The 25,021-nt window shown below is 39.1% G+C and overlaps 1 protein-coding gene across 1 annotated transcript; it reads right to left on the bottom strand.

The window, feature by feature from the left end:
• Positions 1 to 505: 505 nt before the first annotated feature.
• Positions 506 to 23,534, bottom strand: adam11 (ADAM metallopeptidase domain 11). The gene is made up of 25 exons (XM_054598490.1): positions 23,252 to 23,534; positions 22,485 to 22,636; positions 19,532 to 19,608; positions 18,935 to 19,001; positions 13,452 to 13,534; positions 12,577 to 12,634; positions 10,407 to 10,470; positions 8,156 to 8,280; positions 7,902 to 7,973; positions 6,794 to 6,960; positions 6,463 to 6,547; positions 6,184 to 6,274; positions 5,708 to 5,759; positions 5,475 to 5,574; positions 5,293 to 5,364; positions 4,745 to 4,837; positions 4,518 to 4,598; positions 4,389 to 4,439; positions 4,249 to 4,312; positions 3,982 to 4,087; positions 3,719 to 3,838; positions 3,186 to 3,354; positions 2,970 to 3,081; positions 2,130 to 2,220; positions 506 to 605 (listed from the first exon to the last, which is right to left on the bottom strand). Exons 1-25 carry the CDS (start codon positions 23,307 to 23,309, stop codon positions 569 to 571), a joined length of 2,247 nt encoding a protein of 748 aa, XP_054454465.1. The 5' UTR covers positions 23,310 to 23,534; the 3' UTR covers positions 506 to 568.
• Between the last annotated feature and the right edge of the window lie 1,487 nt (positions 23,535 to 25,021).

Here is a 25,021-nt window from a genome sequence, read left to right as displayed (position 1 = left end):
GGCAGTTAAACATCAGAAAACAGTTAAAAAAAAATCCCCTCCTAATTGTTGCAGCTGTAATGCAGATTGATCATAAAATAACTAAAATAACCAAAAACAAAAGCTTAAAAGAGGAGTTCAATTTAATTATTGAAAGTCTTACGAAATAAACATTACAAAGTCGACACTGCAGCTATATTCTAGAAATGGCAGCCAAGTTAGTGAGGGGACATTCAGCACAAATAATTATGACGCAAACCAGGATTATAGCTAGTGATATTGCCTTATACAAACATTTTGATTTCAAAGGCCCATATATGGTGGAAGACTGCAAACTAGCATATGTTATATGAATAATGTGGTATGGGGCATTGGTTCATGCTATAAACTCGTCCCTACACGAATAAACATTAGATAAAAATGTGTGAAAGATGAAAAATAAGGCAGTACAAGCAGATGTGGGGGCTTAGAAATATCTTTAAAGGTGCTCAGCTGATAAAGAAGCAGAGGATTCCTATAAAACAGATGGCATTATGTTTTACATAAAGAACAGTGATTCATGACTCTGATAACGTTTTCAGGATCAGGACTATAAGGCAGGGTCGTACCTTCCTCTTCGGATGTTTCTGGATCCGCAGTGAGGCAGGAACAAGATGGAGGGAACAGACAAAACAGACAGGGAAGTAGAAAAGACAGGTAAGACCATCAACTGTTGTTTCATATGCTCAAGAAGCAGAGTGAAAGCAAATTAACATGCAATGAGCCCAGGCCCTAAAAGCAAAGCATTAAAGAGGCATTTAAAACTTATTTTATCTTTTGTTTTCAAAAAAGTCTACTCCCAGAAGGAAGTTGCAACTGAAGCTTCTATCCAGGCAGATTTGATGCTAGCATTCAAATAATTCATGAGATTAAGGCAAAAGATCAAGACAAGCATTTTAGTTTCTTTGCATCCTGTATGCATGCCACAGCAAAGCTATCATGAGGCATGAGGGCATTGTAGAGTGTGAATAAAACTAACTGCAGAAAGAAGATTCAGTCGTGCGGAGAGGAACATGGAAAGAGTTTGTTAATCTGTTAAAATATTTATTTATGATTTATGTTTCATTTTGATTGTACAGCACTGTGGTCAGCTGTTTATGTTTTTAAATGTGCTTTATAAATAATTTCAGATTAGATTAGAAACTTGTAGTCTTCAGGCCAAACCGACACTGACTCAAGATTAAAATTAAGTGTAAAATCAGATCCCCTAGAAAAAACCTATGGGGTGAGACTTTATAGCAGTTTCACTTGTGTGTTTTTGATGAATCAGGTGGAACCATTGAGTCTATAAAATATCCAGAAATATCGAGTAATACCTGTCTTTTCTCAGAGAACAAAGTGACATCCGCCCCAAACCCAATAGATATTCAACTCACAATGATATAAAACAGAGAAAACCAGCAAATCCTCAAATTGTATTAGCTGGAACCAGATACTGGTATAATTATAGATATATTCTCATTAGTGATTAATCTGCTCATTATTTTCTTCATCAAATCATAAAATGGTGGGGTCCATAAAATGTCGGCAAACAGGGAAAAATGTTTTTGAAAGTTCCCAGATCCCATGGTGACGTCTTCATCATGGGTCTTGTTTAGTCTCATTGACCCAAAAATATATAGATTACTATCATAGCAACTATTTACATTGAAAAACATTATTATTAATTTATTTCTTGATTCATTTTTACCAACTGTTTCATCAATTGTCCAGCATTCAGCTAATAACATATTTCATATATTTAGCATCTACAGCCTACTTAAAGTTTTACAGATATAAGCAAATTAAATAAAAATCCTACATATTGCAAAGTGGTGGAGCTCCTGCCAGTCATGACGGTAATGCCATCAAAGAGATAATTAGCCATGACAAATGGTTAATGTGGGTTTGTAAGTACGATCATTCATGCTTTCTTCCTTTTAAAAGGAACCCACAGATGGAAACCCATCTACCGCACGTCCACCAGCATCAATAATAAGCCCACATGGTCTGTGAGGATGGATCAGACAACAAGCAGAGGAGCATTCAGCAGCGAGCCGCAGGCATGTGTGTGTTAGCTGAAAGAGGAACACATCAGGCACACACAGATGGAGACATGCCAGAGCTCTTACTTAAATCCCCAGCCAGTTCCCCCCAGGACTATCGCTGCCACCAGAATTGCACCAGCAACCGAACCTATTATGATATTGGTGCCACTGGGACCTGTTGGAGTGAAGGAGTCAACCAGTGAGGGGGGGGGGGAGGATGTGAGAGTGTCGAGTACCAAAAAATTACCAAAGGTTGTTATATGTTGTATCTCTGTTGACTGTAAAGCATAAAAAAGTGATGTTCAATGTCACCCAAAACACTTTCAGACAACATGAAAAAGTGGAAGAACATGTTATAATAACTGCTATCAAGTTGGAATTGTGATGTGATTTCTAGGTGTTGAAATATCCTTTATCCCAAAATTCCTAGACCATTAATTTATATACTGTCATCTAAAGAAAAGATACAGTAGAATATGGCTTTGAAAGATGCACAACAAGTAGTGCAACAAAATACCATCTGCAAATTCCAAAATTTGAAGCTCATTTACTTCAGATATATTTTAGCTCATTTACTTCAGATATATTTTGATATTGTTTGCATTTTTCAATATTTTTATATTGCTTATTTATTTGCTTTTATGCTTTATATTTTTGTCTATATTTTTTTCTATATTTTATATCTCACTACATTCTTTAAACATGCTGTAATTCATTTATTTAAACTACTTTCCCTCACATATTCCTATTTGTAGATTTTATTTATTATTGAATGAAGATGAAAGTTTTGAAACCATTCTGCACTTCAAATAAATACTTTTTTTTGTGCATATTTCTCTGTCACAGCAGGTTATTTTAGTGAGAAACAACTGGAACTGATCTGTTGAAAGGATTATGTGGAGACAAACTGCTCAGTGTAGTTACCTCTGTATTTCTCTGGGTCTGCTGGCGTGGGGTTTGGGATCGGGTCAAACACACTACAGTCCTTCCCAGTGAAGTCTGAATCACAGATACACTTCACCTCGTTGCTGCAGGTCTGCAAAACGAAAAGACAAAACATGAGAGGATGCATCAATATCTTATTTCGTTTACTCCCCACAAAACTCTGTTTCCAGCAGCAAAACTCGGTGACAGACTCACCCCGTGGTGGGAGCAGATGCGTGAGGTGGAGGAGCCCGGGCAGGTGCTGAGGTTGAAGGTGTTGACGGGGAGGCAGCGACGCTCCAAACACATCATGTTTGGCCCACATGGCGTCCCATCCTCCACATAGCCCATATCCAGGCCGTCATCCAGCACTGCATGGCCGCCCCTGTAGGTCAGATGGTCACATGAAATCTTCACTCATTTGTTTTTTTTAGAGGCTGATAGTACCAATTGATCAGGATTGATTGTTCTTCCTAGATCAGTGCTTTCTCCAAGCGCAGTTTGGCAACTCTTTTCCCTTTTTCCCTTTTTGTCCCCATCTTGTCACTTAGATAATTCTTTTTATTTTTAAGTGTCCACACAAACTATGGCTCACTCTCTTAATAATGCAAGATCCACCCACAAGTTAGAATTCAGTCATCTTTTCTGCATGTTGTGAATCCAAATATTACTAATCAGCCTCCTGTAATTGTTTAATCATTCAAATCGTTGTTCAAACAAACCAAGCAGCCCAAGAAAAGCTGCCTCACCTGCAGTCCAGGTATCTGTTCTGATGGTGGATGGTCAGACTGGTGAGCTTCCCCTGAAGTTCACCAAACCTCGGCCTGTCTGTCAGATTGGTGCAGAGCAGTAAACCGCACAGGACGTCCCTGATGGAGACAAGGGAGGAAGTAAAAAAAAGAACTATTAAATAATGACAAAAAACTCAACTCATGAGATTTTATGTAGCAAAAAAAACCCCAATTGTATGTGCTATCAAAATGTATTTGTAGAAGCCATGCTGTTCTCTCACTGCTTGTTGCACTGCACCCATCCCTGACCACTGGAGTCCGGACCACAGTTTCCTTTCTCTGTGCCCTCAGAATTCAGCTTTTCATAGCAGAACCTGTCGGCCGAGTCTGAGAAGAGAGAACAGAGTCTTTAACTTGTAGGACAACCCATGGCGTTGCCTTTATGGAAGCTCTTCTCAGAAAATGTAAACGATTCTAACGCAAAATTTTACCCATCAGAGGGCCATGCATCATTGAGAAATAAAGCTCAATATCCAATCCAAACCTACTGTAGCCCCACAGGTTCCTGCACTGGCCGTCTCTGGTCTTACAGCGACCTCCATAACACCGACCCTGATGTAAAAAAGTATGTTTTATTAAATGTAACAACAGAATGCATAACAAACATTAAGGAATTCGATAACTTTACCTGTCCAGCATCACACATGTAGCCATCCAGTTTGTGTACGTTATGAGGACACTGCAAGAGAGACAACGTTAACTGTCATTTGTCACGGTTGGTTTCAGATGTCTGAATTATTTTAAGCATGTATTTTACCTGGCTGGTGTCTCCCATGCAGGTCTCAGGGATGTCACAGTCGTTAACAGCTTCACGGCACGTCACCCCTCTAAGCTCGTACTGTCACAACACCCATAGAAGAAGACATAAAAAAAGAAAGACATGAGGGGGTTGGAACTGAGCAGGTAGGAGTATAAATAGTCCATCAGGGCCGTAAGAAACAGCAACAAACTCTCCCATTAAAGCGCTGTATAGAAGCAGCTCACCTTGCAGTCCCTGCAGCAGAGCCCGTTGCTGCACATGGCATTGTGGGTAAGGGTGCACTTCTTACAGCAGTTGGCTCCATTACGTGCACACTCCTATGGGTCAGAGATGTTTATAGCACAGCTGTAGATCACGAGTGTCAAGGATTTTTGAACTTGCATAACTGACCACAATTACAATCTAACTGCAATCTGACAAACTGCAAAGACGGAGGGGTTGTAAAGTAAATATTGTCCCCAGTAGAGTCCCCAGTTTAGCTGTCTGATCAGTGAGAAGCATTTCCTTTGAAACATTTAAACGAAATGTATTTAAACTGCAGGCTCTCCCCCATGATAGAGGGACGGATAACGATCATACGTGCAGCTCCAGTTAAACTATAATGTTCTTGACTGATTGGAAAAAGATTGTGACCAGTCGTTACTGTAAGTTTCAGCTTTTCCAACCAGGTTTAAAGCTGAAAGGGGGCCTAAACAAATTAGTTAAAATCAGCCCTCATACTTCTTGTGTATAAGACAAGCAATACGAAATTAGTTAATTCAAATGTGCTCACCACGAGAGATCCACAGTCACATTCCTCTCCCAGCTCCACATATCCATTCCCACACTCTGGTGGGTCAAACAGCTACAGGAGAAAAAAATACACAATAAAACAATACTACGGACAAGGAAAATACATTCAAACCAATTTACTTTGGTAAGAAAAATCTATGTTGATGACCAACCATCTCTTACCTTGCTGGGCTTGTTGAAGAGACAGCTGCCTCCTCCCTGTTGGAGGAATCGCAGGTACTCATCTATACTGCAGCGAGAGAACTTCCTGGGCAGGTAGTACCTAAATAGTACAAAAAAAAGAAAAAACTCTTACTGTCATTTGTTGGCAACATTTGCAATATTGCTAAAGCCTTCAAAGGTCTGAATAAAATATGATAACCTGTCAACCAAAATGATGTTAAAAAAGTGCATACCCTGTGTCCTCCATGATACAGCCCAGCCATGGGTCTGGGCACCTGCAGTCTCCTGGACACACACATGTAAAACATTTCTGTTGTCAAGACATGTGATGACTGCACAGTCAAAACATTTTTTTAGCAACTCTGTGATGTCACCACTTGAGGGAGCTGGTAGTACAGTAGAGGTGTTTTCTTTCCCCTGAGCTAAATGTAATACAATCAGCACATTCTCGGTGGAAAATCAAATGAGTGCTGTATAAAAGCTTTGCACTGTTGAGTTTGGTAAGAGCATTTGAAAAAGACAGATTTTAAATATAACAGCAATTCAACTTTGAATTTTATCTGAGACAATGTGAAGTTACCTTGCTCAAATAAGTAAATATTGCATATTTTTACGTGTCTGTGTTTCAGAATCAGGTCAAGAGAGATTGTCCTCCCGTGACTCCTTGTGCTAGATCTCAACCGATAACTGCAATGTGCGTTGGTCTCACCTGCAGCCAGTCGCTCTTTGTTTCTCAGCATGCCAATGTTCTGGCCAAGACTTTGACTTAATGTGATGGCCATGGGGCCCACGCTGCCAAACTGACGACACACAAAGAAGTCAAGTTAATGATATCAACTAGAGGGAAAAGAGACTGAACCAGCTTGAGTTTTCATGAGAACGATTCATTACTTCTGGAAATATCCATCTTCATGAAGTTTAGTGGAAAAACACAATGATCTGTTGCTAATCTCTCTAATCTAATCTAGATTAGGGAAAGAAGTCTCACCTCATTGATGCCTCCACCCCTGGTGATGGAGCAGATGCCCCCAATGTAGGCTGCCTCACTGCGGCTGCTCATGAACGTCCTCCCACTGTAGTGAAGACATAAGAGACTTAATAATAGGCGCATGAGGAGGAGGAGGAGGAAGACAGAGAAGAGAAAGCAGAAAAGGAGGAGGGAGAAGAAGAAGAGGAAGACAGAGAAGAAGAAGAAGAAGAAGAAAACAAAGAAGAGGGAGAAGACAGACAGAATGAAGAAGAGTAAGACGGAGAAGAAATCTGAGGAAATCTGAGGAAAAAAACACCACCAACAACTTAAATCAGGAGATTGAACTAACGAGAAAAGGTGAACGGCATCGCAGCGTTCCTTGATGCTCTCCTTCCTGTACTTCATGAAGTCGCGCAGGGTGAGCAATGCGTCGTCGCCCACGGAGACCCTGTTTTCAGAAGACCAGGTTTCCATGGCCACCAGGACGATGCGAGTATTGAGCTGCTCCTTGTAGATCTGAAAACATGAAAAGGGAAAAATTAATTCTGAAAAAGTATCTCTTGACAGTTTTTTGCCATCGTTCATCAGAAAAATTCAAACAAAAGCTAATAAAAACACAAAATAACTGAAAGGACAAAAGGAACAATAAATAAGAATTAAATAAAATTAACTACGGTCTTATTGAACAGTTTTGGGGTTTTTTAAACAAAGAAATGTATCTTAAAAGTAAGAACAAATATACGATAGTGTTGAAATGACAAAAAATCTTAGATGTAGCCCTATCGGGAGAAGAATAGGAATAAGCTACTAAACAAAAGTTTCCTGGTAATGGAAGAAATATATAGATAAATAAATATTGCGGATAATGGAGACACTTGAATCCATCTCTACTTTAGACATGTGACTGGGAGAAGGCAGGCAGCAGTCGGTTGCCATGGAAACCAGCATCACTGTGTTTGTCCCCTAGTCAGTGAAGGGTTTCCCATGCCGGTGCTACAGCTGAGGACACTGAATTTTCTGCATTTCATTTGGTTGTTTTGGGAGGTAATCATGTCCAATCAGATGTACCACACATACATAAACAGGTCATTATAAACATATCAAATGGAAAAAATAAGAAATAGCCATTAAAATCATTCATATAAAAAGACCCTGTCAAATGATGATGAGGATCCAAGAGATGAAACCAAATATTTGACATTTAAAAGATGGCTAAAAATAAAACCGGCAGTAAAACAGCTTGTTGGCTTATTGTGGATATGTGATGGCAGCTTTCCCACTCAGGAAAGTTTCATCTATAAGAGAAAAGCTCTGAATTTTGGCAACTGCCTTCAGTAAACTCAAGAGACTCCCTACAATAGATTCACTATGAAAAGGTGCCATTGTTTAAAAAAATAATAAAAAAATGAGAGGAAGAGGGAGATCATAGTCAAGTTCTCAACAGTATTTCCACTCACCGCGTCGGCCATGTTCACCACCGCTTTGGCAAAATTCTTCGTCTGAGTGGACGACCGACGAAGCTGCACGAACTAAAAAGAGGAGAGGAGAGAAACATTACTGCGTTAAAGCCTTTCATCTTTTTTCTGTGCTGATTATAAAGTCTTATCAGCGGATTAGAATCATTATTTTAATGAAAGTCACGCTAACTTCTTATTAATGCTTTCATGCAGTAATTACAGAGATAAGCAAAAATGAAAAGCTTCACGCCTACCAGTTCATGGTCGTTGACCACCATCAGCTCGATGTACTTGGTCTCTGTTTGAACGGTGCGCTGGCCTCGTCGCACCTGGGGGAGGCAAAAGAAAGCCAAACTTTTGAGTCCGCTGTCATAGTCACCTTCACATAGGACGAACAGACACACATCTACACAATGCGCACACACACACACACACACACACACACACACACACACACACACACACACACACACACACACACACACACACACACACACACACACACACACACACACACACACAACAAACACAAACCCGGCAGGTGAAACCATTACTCACACAGATCACACACACGCTAATGCTTGTGAAACTCTAGTCTTTGTCCTTGAGAGGGAAACACAACTTGGAGTACAACAGTCATTCTTTCAATAAGAAGAATATTGCTCTGCGTCTGAAAAGATAATGTGCAGCTTCTGTATCCAATGACTTCAGGAGTCTTACAAGAAAGAAAGAAAACTACTTTTAAAGCCCGTGAAAACATTCAAATCTTTTTCTTGGTAACATTGAATATTCATTAGTAAATAAGTGACAGTCAAAGTTTCAAAATAAACATCCTCAGGTATTATTGAGTAAGATTTCAAAACCTTGCTTTATCAGGACGAAATAGTCTCATCAGATTTAACTGACCTGACAAAAAAAAGCAAACAACCCAATAACTGTCCTCACATTTAAATCCAAATGTTGTTAATTATGATTGATTCACCGAAGTATGAGAAGGCAGCATTTTTCAACTGAGCTCAGCCCATTTAAAACCAGTGAGAAGAGAACAGACAAACAGAAATACAGAATTTAGACCAGAAATATTTGATGATGTTTGGAGTCTAAATGGATTCAGCAAAGCTAAGCAACGCCCTCCATATGCTTTATGTTATAAATGTGTAGAACAAGTGTGATCAACAATTAACCAAGTGGTATCAGTTGAGTAATAGTCTCAGATTTTACAGAGCTCCTCCAGACGAACAACACCTCTCTCTCTTTTTTCTTACTTGTCTTATTAGCATGAAAGCTGAGACCAGCTCTCAGCATCAGTGTGGACATTTGGCATCATCTGACAGACGTCTTTGTAAAATATTAATTGTGTTTGCGTATCTCAACTCTGATGTTTCCCTCATGGTGACACTTTCTGTAAATTATGCCACATGTTCCTTGCGGGCCATCTGTCTGTGTACATGGAGGTGTGTGTTGTGAGAAAGGGACTCAGAGAGGGCGCCTGAAAACTGACTTGTCTTTTTGAGCGTCTCAGGCCTTCTGTAAAAACAGGCTCCTCCTCCTCAGACCAGTTGTCTCCATCCTTCAACTCTCCGTCTGTCAGCCCCTCGGGCTCGGTGCTGTTCAAGGAGCATCCTGGGAAACACACACATGCACAGAGTAAGTGGGAGTAAAAGTGTCTAGTCATCAGTCCAGGGATGGATGTAACCATGTATTTTAGTCTGCTGATCTGCAGGAGAAATCAATATCACACAGCCGGAGGAGGAAGGGGGAGAGTATAACTGGCCAAATGGGTGAGAGAGAGAGAGAGGGCAGAAGAGGGAGGGTGGGAGGAAAGGTAAGGGTTGGGTAACAGAAAGGAGGAGGGGGGTGCGAATGTCAGGGACAAAGAGGAGAGGCGGCAAAGAGGCAGCCAAATGAGACATTTAGTGCAAGGGCAAGTTAGGAAGCTGGACAACCTGAGGAGGACGCTGCAGTGTGTGTGTGTGTGTGTGTGTGTGTGTGTGTGTGTGTGTGTGTGTGTGTGTGTGTGTGTGTGTGTGTGTGTGTGTGTGTGTGTGTGTGTGTGTGTGTGTGTGTGTGTGTGTGTGACAGAGAGCGAGAGAAGTGCAACCCAAAAAGGAGACTTGCATAACGGAACATTTGATTATTTTAGTTCCATGGAAGTCAAGGACAAGGCCGAACATGTCATCTCCAAACAAGTAGCAGCAAGCAGCCTTTATGTTCATCAGTAACAAGCTGCATCCTGCCACGTTTCATCAAATCTAATCTTTTAACAACAAAGTTTTGTCAGAATCAAGCTGTTAAATGTCATAAAAATGTATAATTTGTATTCCAGCTGGATTTGTGCAGCAGGTATGGTGTCACTGAGGATTAAGAATCAGAGAGCAGACCAGACACAGGGATTTTTTTATCCATAAAACCTTTATCATTGCATCAGGAGGGACTTAAATAGTTTTGGTTTTAGGGAAAAGTAACTGTGATAAGTCTCAGTGTGCAGTGTGACGGTGGTCCTACCTGGACAGGGAGGTGGGAAGAGGTCAATGTCCGGCATACGGTACACAATGTGGTCAATCTGCTCCTGATGGGCGTCCTCCAAAAACATAACAAACAACAGTGACAGACAAGAGAGAAATCGAGGAGAGAGAGAGAGAGAGAGAGAGAGAGAGAGAGAGAGAGAGAGAGAGGAGGGAGGAATGCATTGTTTTAGTTTTTTACGTTTCTTTACTAAATGTCACTGAGTTTAGAATTAAAATAAGGTTTTACGTTAAAACTTATTCCCTGAGCTGCTTGTTTTAAAATAATGACTCAGTGCAACTTAAGGGAACTTTTATTGCCTGATCTTCTTTGGATCTTTCTTATTTCAGAAGATTTTAACTATAAACACTTTGAGTTCAGTATCCATGTTCGTCTGAACTAGAAAGAGAATTCCAGATATGAAAATGTTAAAATTTAAGTAAAACTTCTACTCAAGACGTGAGGACACCCCTAGTCAGACCTCAGCAGAGAGTGAATCACATCTTTGTGTTTCGATTCTCTCTAATGAAAGAGAAATAATTCCGATAGGAGCCTTTCTCAAACACTCGGTCCGGACCCATAGGGGGAATCGCAAAAGACTTCCTAAGGATCGCCAAATAAATTAGAAAAATGTCTTCCATAGATTTATATCTATATCTGTATATCTATCATATGAATCTTTGTATTGTTGTGATAATTGTAGCCAATCGATAGCCTTGAATCTAATACAAAAAACTAGTGTACCTTTTTTATTTTACTTATCAGAGGAAATTAAAAGAATGAGAAAGTCTTTAATCTTTGCCTAAATGCATTCATTTATAAAAAATAATAATATGTTTATATGTTTTCAATAACACAGTTGTGATTTATAAATCGTATATATCCCTTTGAAATGGCTGGTCAACTTATTCAATACAATATTTTATCAGGTTTGTCATTTTTTTTTTTAAAAGTGGGTCCCCAGAAAAAAGTTTGGGAATTATTTTTTAAAGAGAAAAGCAGTGATGCTCAATGATTTTGTCTAAATCCTGCCTTTTTTATGAAAGAAAATGTACCTTTTGGTTATTTTTGGTAGTTGACTATTCAAGGAATAAGAAACTGGAAGTGAAAATGTTAAACATAAAACTTCACCTCGAGCGAAAAAGCTGCGAGTCAGACAGCCGCAAATTTGGTATCAGGTCAGAAGAAAATCTGACTTAGGCCTTTAAAGGTGTACCAGGCTTTGATCAACAAAAGTGAAAACGCAGAACTATTCTCTGGAAAAGAGCATGAATATGTAAACCTGAACAAATAATGGTTATATCACCATGCAATCATTGAAATGACTTCTTCTCATCCTAAACTTAAGTCCACTGCTTCTCTGTGTGAAAAAGTGCTGCCTTGTCCTCTGAAGTGCAGATGGTTCAATGGGAAGGAAAGTGCTCTGATGCATAATTAATCAATCGCTGGGCTGTCATAATGGCAATAACTCTGCTGGACACTGTGGTACACTTGAGCTCCGGCTAAATTCTTTATGAAAATGAGCAATCTGAGATAGAGAGCAGAGGAGAGAGGAGGGAGTGAGGGATTTTAAAGATGAGCTGGGAGGCTATTGATCCATCTCTCCAGTCTATGTAATAGAGCTGTACTTCGATTACCGCGGGCCTTAATGGAAAAAAAAGCCAATTCCACTCTAAACACTTTCTCCCCACTCCCTTCGGTCACTCCGTTTTGCATCTATCTCTTTTTAATATTATATATATTCTACAATCAAATCAGAATATTTTTTAAAGATCTAAAAGGCCTCTTTGAAATTTGAATTTTTTCCTTTCTCCCTGTATCTTTGTGAAATGATGTCTCCCTCAGATATGAGCCAGGAGATGTGTTTCAGCGGAGGTGGATTGTGTGTCAACTCAATACTTTCCATACAGCAGCTTAGAGATAGAGTAACACTGTCTGGACTGACGGTAAGTCATGGACACTGGAGAGAGAAAGTGAGACTGTGGGTGACTTTTAACCATATTTTGTTGAGTCTGAACGATTGCTGACAGTTTTGGGAGATTTTTTTTTTTCTAACAACCTTGTTGCTGCCTCAGTTTGATGCCAAGAAATTTGATGTGTGTGTGTTTACTACTAATTTGACTAGTTGATACTGCCCGCTATGTTTCTCCTCCCTAAAGTCCTGACTCACCTCTCCATTACCAACAGGTTCAATCCCGTATGAGAAGTTTCCGTCAGAAAACATCCCCCTGAAAAACACCAAACACAGCAACATGTCACAGTTTGTCTGGGGATGTTTGTGTGAGTCTGTGTTGTTGTTATTTTAATTTAGCCCTATCAGTACGTTTTGTAATGGTAGTAAACCTTGTTTATAGTATTTTAAAAGGAAAAGTTTGAGATTTTGGGGAATATGTTTGTTCGCTTTCTTGAGTCGTGAGTCGACTGTCAAGATTGATACCACACTCACGTTTGTACGGTAAATAAGATGCTACAGCTGGTTTACATAGCTTAGCACAAAGACTGGAAACAAAGGGAAACAGCTAGCCTGATGCTATACTTAAGTATGACATCCGCCTAGTGGCTCACTAATTAACTTCTCTCAGTGTGTAATCTTTACAGAAACCAAAGTTTAAAAAAAACAATTCCCCATTTTACACAGGGATATGTACCAGACTTTATCTTGGCCTTTTGTACAGATTAAACCAACCAAATAGTATGTGTTAATAAGTGAGATCTAGAGGTGCTGATAGGTGGACTTGGGGCAGTGCCAGACTAGCTGTTTTCCCCCGGTTTCTAGTCTTTGTGCTAAGCTAAGCAGCTACATATTTACTGTACAGGCATGATAGCAAATCGGCTTAACTGACAAAATATCGAACATTCATTGAATTTTGTGATGGGTAATTTTTCTACTTATCTAAAAAAAATTGATTTTCTACTTGATGATGCTCAATGAGCCGTCTAATGTATATTGAGTAAATTTACAGCAAGTCATCAATCAATTGAACCACTTAAAACACCAAACTTTGGGTCTAGATTTTAGGTGAAGTGACACAGTATTGGACTCACCGTAGGCCGTGGCAGGTGGACAGAGCAGCCCAGGAGACCGGCAGCCCTCGCACATGCCCGTGGTAGTAGCAGTGCTCTCCTCCCTGGAAACAAACCATAGATTACAGTGAGACACTGAACCCTCTATCATTTAGTAACACGTTCATGTCACATTTCAGAAAATTAAACCAACACTGACTGTGAACCCCCTGATCTCCTGGTATTTACTGTCGACCTGATGGGATCGGCTGAAGGATATCAGTGACTACTGTACGACTCAGCGTCCGGGAAAACCTACACCTACAGAGGCTGCAGTTAAGTGGAGTTTCACCGAGGAAAAGCTTTGTGGGTACAGTCTGTGTGTTTGTTTGAGTGATGGAGAAAGCATTATAGTGCGAGGACAGGGGTCAAATGGGAGAAAACTTAGCAATGGTTCCAATGTAGAGTAAAGAATGAGTACGAAGGAACTCTTTTACTTAAAACGACACTGATTTTCATAAAAAAAAGTCAGTTGTGTGCATCCATTGAGTATGAAATTGCGAGTATTAAAACTCATGGTTTTAAATTAAAGAGTGAATTTGGCAACAAGCCACACAATGGCAACAATTTCAGTTTCCTGCAGCACAAAATCAAAGAATATCGCAGTGGTATCTCAAGGTTATGGTGTGTAAGTTCATACTGAAAGCTAAAGTTAAAGATGGTAATGTGTTTTTAAGTCAGAAAACACAATCACGAAAAAGCCATTAATAAGTAAATATGTAGATAAACTGTCGTTGTTTTTTTTGTAGTTATTCTGCAGCCAGTAGTTGGTTTCAGTTGATCATTCTGTTGCTTGACCTTTAAGGTAGACATGCAAAATCTATGGAGAGCCCTTTAATATAGAATAATATGACAAACTTTACTTTCGGATTGGCAGAACTGCTGTAGGGTGTTAACTGTACACCTCGCTTTTAGATAACTTCACAAGATTCTTCATAATCTCCTGAAAGGCTCTGACTGGATGATCATGTTTTGAATATAGTGTTTTTCCACGCTGCCTCTCACAGTACAGGAACGCTCACATTACAACAATCGGAGAGGAGACTTGCCACTGTCAGTCAAGAAACACCTGCATGTTTAAATTTCGGAGCTAACAAAAGCTGTTAGGAAATTAAAAGACAGAATTACACTCAGGAGAGGAGTTTTTATAACTAAGCAGGCTTTATCTAAGTAGATGGAGATTACAGTAACGTGTCTCTGTTTGTAGCGACGGAGTGTGTGTGTATGTGCGTATGCCTGAATGTGAGTGTGTGTGTGTGTGTGTGTGTGTGTGTGTGTGTGTGTGTGTGTGTGTGTGTGTGTGTGTGTGTGTGTGTGTGTGTGTGTGTGTGTGTGTGTGTGTGTATAAAAGAGGTTGAGTTTCAGGTGTTTGTAATGAACCCCAATAAGTAATGTCTGCCACCTGAGCCTGCTGTTGTCTGGCACGGCTGATGGGCCAAAAAGAAACAATCAGGGTGGAGACGCTGCTCTTTATGCTTGGTCAACCTTTACTCTGAGCCGCAACTTGAACTTAAAATGGATGTCCTGTCAAAGAAATATAATTACCTGCACATCACTGGATCTTAAATGGACTACTGTACTTGGTTCACAGCTTCAAGCTAAAAGGCTTTTTCATCCCTCACCAGGTGGGAGTCCAGGCCAAGCTTTAAAAAAAATCTGTGTCTTTCAAAAAGTATGTCTTCAATCTCAGAGGACACAGTGCTAGTTTGCTTTTATTACATTTGGGGGAGGGTGGTGTTAATGCATTTTGTCTGTGTTGGTGTTTTACACTGATCTGATTACACTAAGGAAGCTGTTAACAAATGCAAACCTTAAAAGGCTTTAATTGCTTTTACGTGACGAAACTAAGGGAAGAGGCCTCCACTTACAGACTGGTAAAAAAAATATGCTTCATTCTTCGGGGATGAAATCAAACAAATACAAGCATCGAAATGTTCTTGCATCAAAATCAATACAACTGCCCTGCTGCAATTGTAGTTGGTTGGAAATGTATCACAATTCCTCTTATTCAGCTAGGATTTAGAGGTCACAGGCAATATCTCCATAAAAATATTCATTACTAATACAAAAACACTAAATACGAATAAAGAAATGCATAACTTATGAAGTTAAAGTTAAATTTTACATTTACAAATTACATCACTTTATCATTTCAGGGATCAGTTAAAAAGCTAAAGGAACCACAGAGTCTGACAATTAGTTAAAATCATCTTATTTAGATTCAATGCCAGCTCATCTGTTGAGGGAGATAAGGACTTCAATCATTTATACCGAGTAGTGAGACAGCCCACAGCACTTAGTCCAGGGCAAAATAATAAATAAATAAAAAGGTAGGATTACAAAGCTAAATGGAGGAAATCAAATTGCCTAACACAGCAGACGCACACTTACTGTGAGTGCGCTTTTCAGAAAGATGTATGTGCTTCATATAATGGGCACTCACACACGCAAAGAAACCATGTTGAATAAGAAATCCTGGATTAAAATATGACATATCATCAGTGTTGGGAGGACAGGGACAGGTAATAAGGACACTACATTAGGAGTAAGTGACTATGAGAATGAAATTGAAAACTGCTTGCACGCACAAATACAGGCAAATAAACAGTTATGTTCCGGAGAGACAAGGATTAAATGTGACATAAGAAACTAAGTTCATTAGCAAAGCTGGACCTGACCTGATATCTGGACTTTGACTCAGTATTCTTAAGCTGATAGGAACGGAGGAAAGGTAATGAAACAAAAGGAGCTGTAAAGTGAAAAGGAAGACTAGATCGAACAAAAGCATCAGTGGGGAATACTAGACACCATCAGGAAGAGTTTGTCGAAACTCAAGAGCACTCAAAACAGAATTTGAAATTTCAGAAAATAAAAAGGAAGAAATTAAAGCAGCAAGTATTCAGCGCGACAATGAAAAATGTATAAAACAGCTCCCATCAATTCCAGCATATCCTCGTCCCTTATTCAATTCCTCTTTTAGTCGTGTCATTGAGATTCAATCCAAACAAGCCAGTCACCAGCTCAATGCAGTAGCATATTATATATATCCACAGGGAGCAATAAAAAAATGTGACAAACAAAGGCAGGAGGAATTTATTGGAACGTCGATAAAACTAAATAAATCAAGATGGAGATGGTTGTGGCGGGGGAGGGGGCAGCATACACCTGACTCGAAGTCCAACATGTAGAGAAAGAAATGTCCATCTAAGCAATTTGAGCATTTCTATTGTGTAAGAAGTATTGTAACATCCATAGATGCATGTAGGTGTTTCCATGTGTTTTAGAAAGTTTGCAGGTATCTACATATATCTAGTTCATGGAGAAGCTCAGAAAAAAACAAATACTGAAGTAATAATGTTAACTGACTATGGTCATAAATGTGCATCATCCAATCAGAAATAAATATTCATCCCGACAATGGGATACTAATAATTAGCCGGCCAACAACAAAACAATAACCAACATAATAATTACTTAAATTCAAGATTCAAAAAGAATTCTGACAAAACTAACATCTCCCCTTTACTCATTCTTTAACTACCACCAAAAGCTTTTGATACTGAGAATAAGGGAACTTTATTATCGTTAGATTAATCGGCAGCCATTCTCATAACATGGGAATATCCCATGGTATTCCCCAGGGATCAATTCTTGGGCTACTATTATTTATAACCCCAACTTCCATGTTACCCCAAACTTTGGCTTGCTACATTTTTTTTTTTATCCTACTTTCACCATAACACTTAATATTTTTGAGGTGTATCCCTAAAATGTAGTTATTAAAGATTGTTGACAATCCCAGTTGATTGAAAAATACACTCGGTTTGGTGGATAAAACTATTTAATAGAGAAGCTGTTTTAAAATACTTAGCATCCCAACATACTTATTCATTTATGTGTACCTTTTCCTCAAAATGACATCTTCTTTAACTTCTACAAAACATGTATCAACATTTATGTTTCATAATTTTGCTCTTATGTAATCTGCATCTGTTTTATATTACATTACTTGACATATCATTATATTGGTAAAGAAATGATGAAATCAATCTTTTTCCAGCCCATGCACACATTTTCCCTTAATTTGTTTGATTTTGACCTTTGCAAATTAACTCAATAATTGCTGAATATTACAAATCAGGTTCCAGAGGTCAAGGCAGAGGGTGATTGTAAGATTTGGTATAGTTGGTTCTGGAAATGGACATGATTTGAATTCCCCTCACAGCACAACACAATAGACCCTCACTGCTGCTGCTGCTGGCTGCTGGTACCCATGGAAACCATGTACTGATTGGTCAGGTGGTTGTTGGCAGAGACAAAGCGAGTAAAAGAGAGACAGAGAGAGATAGCGAGAAAGAGACAGAAAGAGGGAGGGACAGACACTAAAATAAGCAGAGGATACAGACAGAAAGAGACCGTCCCTCCCAGATGTTCCTGAGTCTAGTAAACAAACTAGACCATTACATTATTATAGGACAGTTTGCTCAAATGTATAAGGCACAACAGAGAGGACGACATCAACAAATGAATCGGTGGAAAAAAACTAGAGTATGCATCAAAACACATGAGCTCACAGTCAGCTGAAGCGGAACATCTTCATAGCAATTTACACTAGCCTCTACACGTTTGAAACATTTTCCATTTGAATTCATTTATGCCTGAGTTGAAGGATAAACAAGCACTGCTGCTATTGGTTATTGATTCAGTTAAATTTCACCCAGGGGAATGCACCCACCGGAAACATGTTGTAATACAAACTGGATATAAAAGCTACGCTGTCATATGGATTTGCCTACAATCAATTTCTATCACAAAGGTAATTCAATTCTGAAAGAAAAGAGGATGCAAACATTTGTAAAAAAGTCATATAAAGGAATACACACTCCCATGTTTGTATGTTAAATGTGACACCACAGCCATCAGCTGGTTAGCTTAATTTAGCAAAACAGCCAGCCTGGCTTTGTCTAAAAGGTACAAAATTGTCAAATCAAACCAACAAGATAAAATGTGTTAACTAGCGAGGTTTAGAGGTGCTTTAAGGTAGATTTTGTTACATTTGGACATAACCAGGCTAACAATTTTCCCAGTTTCCAGTCTTTATGTTAAACTAAATTAATCTGCTGCTAGCTTTAACATTGCATTTACTTTACGTAGATTATTTTTTTCCTAGGTTGGCAAAGTCATAACCAGCCCTACTCTGCCTCTGATTGGCTAGTTCTTGTTGCATTCATTGGTTAGGGTTAGGCATGAGGAGTGAGATTGGTGAGGGTAAGAATATCAATGTAAGCCAATCAGAGGCAGGGTAGAACAAGCCATGCCTTCGCCATCCTACAAAACAAATACGGCGAAATGTACAGACAGTAGAGAGTGGCAACAATCTTCTCATCCAACTTTCGGTTAGAAAGCAAACAAGCGAATTTCCCAAATAGGTCAAACAGTTTCTATAAGATTTATAAGAGTCTTACCATATTCTGTGACAGCTTCCCATTCTCATCATAGTGACGCTCCACATAGTCTGTAGACAGCAGATTACTGAAGAGAAAAGACATTAAAAAAAAGTGAGAGAAGCAATCATCACTCTGACATTTAATTTCATCCGGAATTCCATTATCTTTTTGATAAAGCAAGAGTGCAGCACTGTGTGATTACTACCGTGCATTATCGGTCATTATTGTAGACAGCCATTCAACAGAATAGTCTAGATCAACAAGAGGCTGATTCATAAATTAAACCAAAATGTGTGAAGATTCATTTATTCTAAGTGTTAGAAAGCCAGTGAAAGGTATTACATAAACACAGTCCATTATAGCTAAATGTATGGGGTGATAATGGGGGAGGGGATGTATACATTTAGCCTGCAGTCAGTCCGTTTCATGCCAACATACAGGACTTACAGTACGATACTGTGGGCAGGCGGGACAGACGGATGAAAGAAGATGGGAAGTAAGTGTCTGCATGCAAGTATAGTCATGGCAGTGACTACTGTAAACAAAACCATTAAACTAATGGGATTGCACAATGGTGCAGATGTGTGAATGCTTTGCAGGCATGTGGTGACTTACTGGTTGAGTTCCAGGTCAAGGATGAAGGATTTGCCGAAGGCCTCCACCAAGAAGCTGCTCTGGGCCAGATGGACGGGCTGAGGGAGGAATGGAGGGACGAGAAGTTGGAAGAGCGAATAGAGGAAAAAATTACATTTTATTAAAATTACTGAGATACTGATATAAATAGCAACAAAAAAAAAATGAATCTGATTGATTATGTCTGTCTGTTGATGGCAGTTTACAGGTTTGTTCACTTCAGTAAATCAATTCAATCATTAGAAATGAATGCCTTAATTCACCAATTACAAGTTTGCTATCCTGTCTCCTTATTCGTAGTAGTGTTATGACAAAATGGAAATTGTCTTCATCTATCTTAGTCAAGGTCATGCATTAATATTTATGCATTGGTTCCTAGTTTATGTATCATGACGCTGTCTACAGAGGGGCAAGTAGTCAGTACAATGGAGATAAAGAAACATGAACACTTACAGTGATGAACAGAAAATATGCATAAATAAGAACTTGGATCTCTAAAGCTTACTTTAAGATCAATAACTCCTGCATCTTTAATTTATATCTCTGCATTGTGTTGGTCCCAGACACTGACTCAAACAAATGACTCACTAATTTGTCATGTGTTTTGTGTTTTCAGGAAAAAATGTGACAGAATATGATAAATAGAAAGTGTAGGAGGGAAGAAGATTTATGGATGTTCCATATGAAATAACTTAAAAAAGACACAGAGACCAAAGTAACAAAGACACATAGAGGGACGCCCTATTTTGGGAACCTCTCCCTGAAGGCGAGATAGCCTCGTCCATCCCGAGGCTTTTAAGGATAAAACTGGGTGTTGGGGCTCATCAGCTCAGTCCAACCTTACCCCAAGGTGAGCCGACTCCTCAGAGTTCTGTGGTGGCTCCCATCACTACTTACTGGCCGAGCTGCAAGGCAGGTCTCATTAGTATTGCCATGCACTCTCTGCAAACCACTTAGTATCAATATAAACCTCCGCTGGGTCAATATACAGTACAATAAAAAAAAGCCCATGATGGTGCCTGTAAGCAGAGATAAGAAAGCTGCATCAGCAGCTCTGACTGTGGCAATTTTTTGTATTATTTTTCTTTATTTTGACATAAAATTTCAAATATTCAACTGGCGCACCATAAAGTGTCTCAGCTCATACACAGAATTGTATAATCTTTAGACACAAATACAATGTCAATTTAAAACATACTTAACGAAATATTTGCTATCTTCTCAAGTTTGAGTACAAGCTAATTGCTGTTGGTAGGATGCAATTATTAAATGGACTCTGGTACTTTACGAAGGGCAGTTGTCATTCATTTTTTAACATTTTAATGCCTAAAACATTAACCTTAATCTTAGTTTGCAGTAACACTTCTTGTTAAATGAGCAAAAAGGACCACAGGAATGAAATTGAATGTCAGGTCATCGTATTTCTCAGTAAAAAGAACCATTTAGAATTTAAACTTGCATTCATTTTATTTTGTGTGGCCTTTTTATGTTCTTTAATTGAGATTGTGAGCTTGATTGCAATTAGATACATGTCAAGGAGACAGGGTGCATCATTAGCATTCAGCTAGTTTCTAAAAACCTGACAAATGGAAATCCAACAGTCACTCTACTTTTAGCTCTGAGGGAAATATCTATGTCCTTGGCTAAATGCTCCACTATGTGCACTGGCTAGTTACTACCTGTCTAGCAGCATTCAGATCAAGCAGTCCACCTTCTAGAGGGCTTCTACAGTCTCAGAGAAGCGAGGTCCTGAGATGGCACGCTGCCCACAGAGGGTAGCCGAAGGTTAGACCTGTGTCATATCCACTGACAGGTCTGCAGCTGACTGACAGGCAGCGTTTATAGTGAAGGTAACGAGAGAGGACAGGTAGAGGTGTGAAATATAATCTAATGGACTGGAAACCAAGAGGCAGCTAGAGGAGGGGCTGGTGGGCTGAGTATTTTTTTTTTCTGCCCTGTTATGACCCGGGCAAGCTGGGCGTCATGTGGGGGGGTGTCACAGAGTGGGATAAGGGTGACAGACACATGACCTCAAAAGAGAGGACAAACGGGTGAATCATGTTCTGACAGAGTGCAGGTGAAGGTTGGGGTACGTCAAGTTTCTAGATACTTAAAATACACAAAAATGTTTTTCTCTCTGTTCTCCCTTTTCAACTATTTTATCCATCTATCTATTATGCAATAGTTTTCCCATTGCAATATCCCCTGATATTTGTTGTTATAATTTAAGGTTATCGGAGTGGGGGTACATACATTTATATTCAAATAAATGTATTTTGTATAGCACAAAACCACAATCTCAAATTTACCTCAGAAGGCTTTACAATCTGTACACATACGACATCTCATCGGTACAGGAACCCCCCCCCAAAAAAAACAAAACTTTACGGGCACTACACAGTACATGTTGATATGTGGCTATACTCATTCGTCAGTGTGTATCCTTAAATAATATAGTAAAAGCAACAAACACTTGATCACAAAAAAAACAGAACAGCTGATTTAAGTGCCAGGACACACTATCTAGCAAAACAATAATTAAAACATGAACATGTAAAATGTCTGTCAAACATGAATTGAAGTATGTAAAAAGAGAAATGTACCTCAATGACATTATCCTAAAATCATACATTATTATAAACTGTAAACAGACACTTTGTATAATCTATCCATTGCAACACCTTCTTTATTTGATATATTTTAGGTGTCACTGCTAGGACAATTCCTAGAGAGGGTGTTGGCTTTGTTAGCGGTTGGACAGTTGAACGTGATCTCTTCCTCACCTCGTTTAGTTTGGAGAAACTCAGCCATACTTAATGAAAACATGAATGACAACCATTTATTGGGACCTTGATCACAATTTCATCTCAGCAACAACTTTTTTTTTTTTAGAACATATAGAAACCAAGAATAAATGAAGACAAAACTCACACACCTGCGCTTCGGCTGTGTAGTTTTTGACCCTGGTGTCCAGGCGGCTGTGGAGCAGCTCCTCCTGGGAGTGGATCTGTTGCAGGAGCCGCTTGGGCTGGACGACCTCTTCTGCAGGTGGCAGCCTTCCTTCAAGACTGACCCGTTCCCTCAGACCTGCAGAGGCCATGAGGAAGGTTCAGTGCACAGGCAGCGTGAGCGTAAGTGAAGGGTCTATGGATCTGAATGTGATTGCACAACCAACTCTGCTCCCAGCAGACCACATGACACATGACAATAATAACATGACAATAAAAACATGACAATACAAACCTTGCAATACATTACACTGTGCAATAATAGTTAAATAGTTAAAATAGTTTTTTCTGTCTGTAAATATAATATTTCAGTTATTGTTGATTTTCTACAGTTTTTTATTGCTTATTTATAATACTTGTTTCATTTTTTACTTTTATCTTGTCTTTCTTCTACTATGTCTCTTGTGTGCACTTTACTCTACGCTGCTGTAAGCCTGCTGGGACTAATAAAGGATTATCTTATCTTATCTTATCTTATCTTATCTTATCTTAAATGTCTTATTTCTGCAGAATTCAAAAGCTGATGGGAGAGATGCTTTGCTGTGAGACCAATGCAACAATGACACGGTCCTTGTTATTACACTGGTTGAGTGGATGCAATGACTGACAGAAAACACATTATTCCAAATGATGATCGGTTGCATGTGATGAACTAAAACAATACAAATGAAAGGAAAGCGTCGGAGAGTCTTACCTGTCACGGAGCACCGTGCACACACTGCAGCGAACAGCAGGCATCTCACAGCCAGCATGATGCTCACATAGTCGTCGGGGTTTCCTCGGTGCAGCGATGGGAGCCGTGAGAGGAGCTGCTGCTGCTGCAGGAGGAGGAGGACTGTTGTTGACAGAGGAGACGGACTGAACAGCGGGGCTCCTTTAAACGCAGTGCCCGCATTTCTCACCTCCCTTTCCGCCTGTAGCGAGTTAAAAGCCCCCCGGTGAGGCTCCACTGCTGGGCTTGGGCAGCATGGTGTGTGTCGGTATCAAAACACACACACACACACACACTCACTCCTCTGCTGGCCTGACTGTGCTGGGCTTGATTGAAGCAATGAGGCTGCGCGAAGAATCTTGGACTTGGAAACAAGGAGGGTTTGACCAAAACTCAGGCCCGGGCACCCAAGGGTGACCCCTGGTACTAGACTACACCACATAAAGTATGGATTAAAAAAAATATATATATATTTGTGTAAAAATGTGCATTATCTTAATTCTATAAAGATGAGGATATAATTATATTACATAACGTTTTAAATGCATTTGATATGGCACTTTAATTATTTTTTAATCTTTATTAATCATAGCAATAATGTGTATTTATTGTCTGTGTAGTTGTATAGTATGTGTATTTATTCTGTGTCTGTGTAGTTGTATAGTATGTGTATTTATTGTCTGTGTAGTTGTATAGTATGTGTATTTATTGTCTGTGTAGTTGTATAGTATGTGTATTTATTGTCTGTGTAGTTGTATAGTATGTGTATTTATTGTCTGTGTAGTTGTATAGTATGTGTATTTATTGTCTGTGTAGTTGTAGTATGTGTATTTATTGTCTGTGTAGTTGTGTATGTGTATTTATTGTCTGTGTAGTTGTATAGTATGTGTATTTATTTAGTTGTATAGTATGTGTATTTATTGTCTGTGTAGTTGTATAGTATGTGTATTTATTGTCTGTGTAGTTGTATAGTATGTGTAGTTGTATAGTATGTGTTGTCTGTGTAGTTGTATAGTATGTATAGTATGTATTTATTGTCTGTGTAGTTGTATAGTATGTGTATTTATTGTCTGTGTAGTTGTATAGTATGTGTATTTATTGTCTGTGTCTGTGTAGTTGAGCTGCTGCAACACTTGAATTTCCCCCATGGGGATCAATAAAGGAATATAATAATAATAAAGCAAACTGGATCATAAATATATTAACTTTGTAACTCATTAACTTTACTTAATGGTCAAATGTTTTACTCATTAGTGCAACTACACACCCGAAGCCTAACCACCCCTTTAAATGCCTAACTAAAGATCGGTGTTCTTGTTCTCAAAAGGAGTGAGGATAAAATTCAAAAAATGATTGCAATAAAAAAAAGAAAATGTTTCGTACACCCCAAAATATTTTTGACTTAAGTCTGTTTGTTGTTGTTTTTTTACAGGGTACTTTCATGTCTTGAGGTCCCTTAACATTCTTTAAACTAATCATATCTGAGAAGGACAAATCCCTATGTGGCTCTGTTAAGTTATAACAGTTTAGGTATTTGCACTTGAGAGATAAATGCATTTCTCCCTTCTCAATGGTATGAAGTTAGCCGGCCTGAAAAGCACAATTGTGTAATACGTCAGGGGCAACATTTGAATCACAATCTCATGACAGTTGGTGCTTTTTCTGTCAGTTACGGTCAGTCAAATCTGATCATAACAGACCCAAAGTCCTGATGAGGCAGTATACAGTAGTTGTTGACTGTTTAACTCAATA

This window comes from Anoplopoma fimbria, chromosome 5, assembly GCF_027596085.1.
Source record: "Anoplopoma fimbria isolate UVic2021 breed Golden Eagle Sablefish chromosome 5, Afim_UVic_2022, whole genome shotgun sequence".
NCBI lineage: Eukaryota > Metazoa > Chordata > Actinopteri > Perciformes > Anoplopomatidae > Anoplopoma > Anoplopoma fimbria.
The sequence above is the reverse complement of the archived record's forward strand: the minus strand, read 5'-3'. Positions and strand labels throughout refer to the sequence as shown.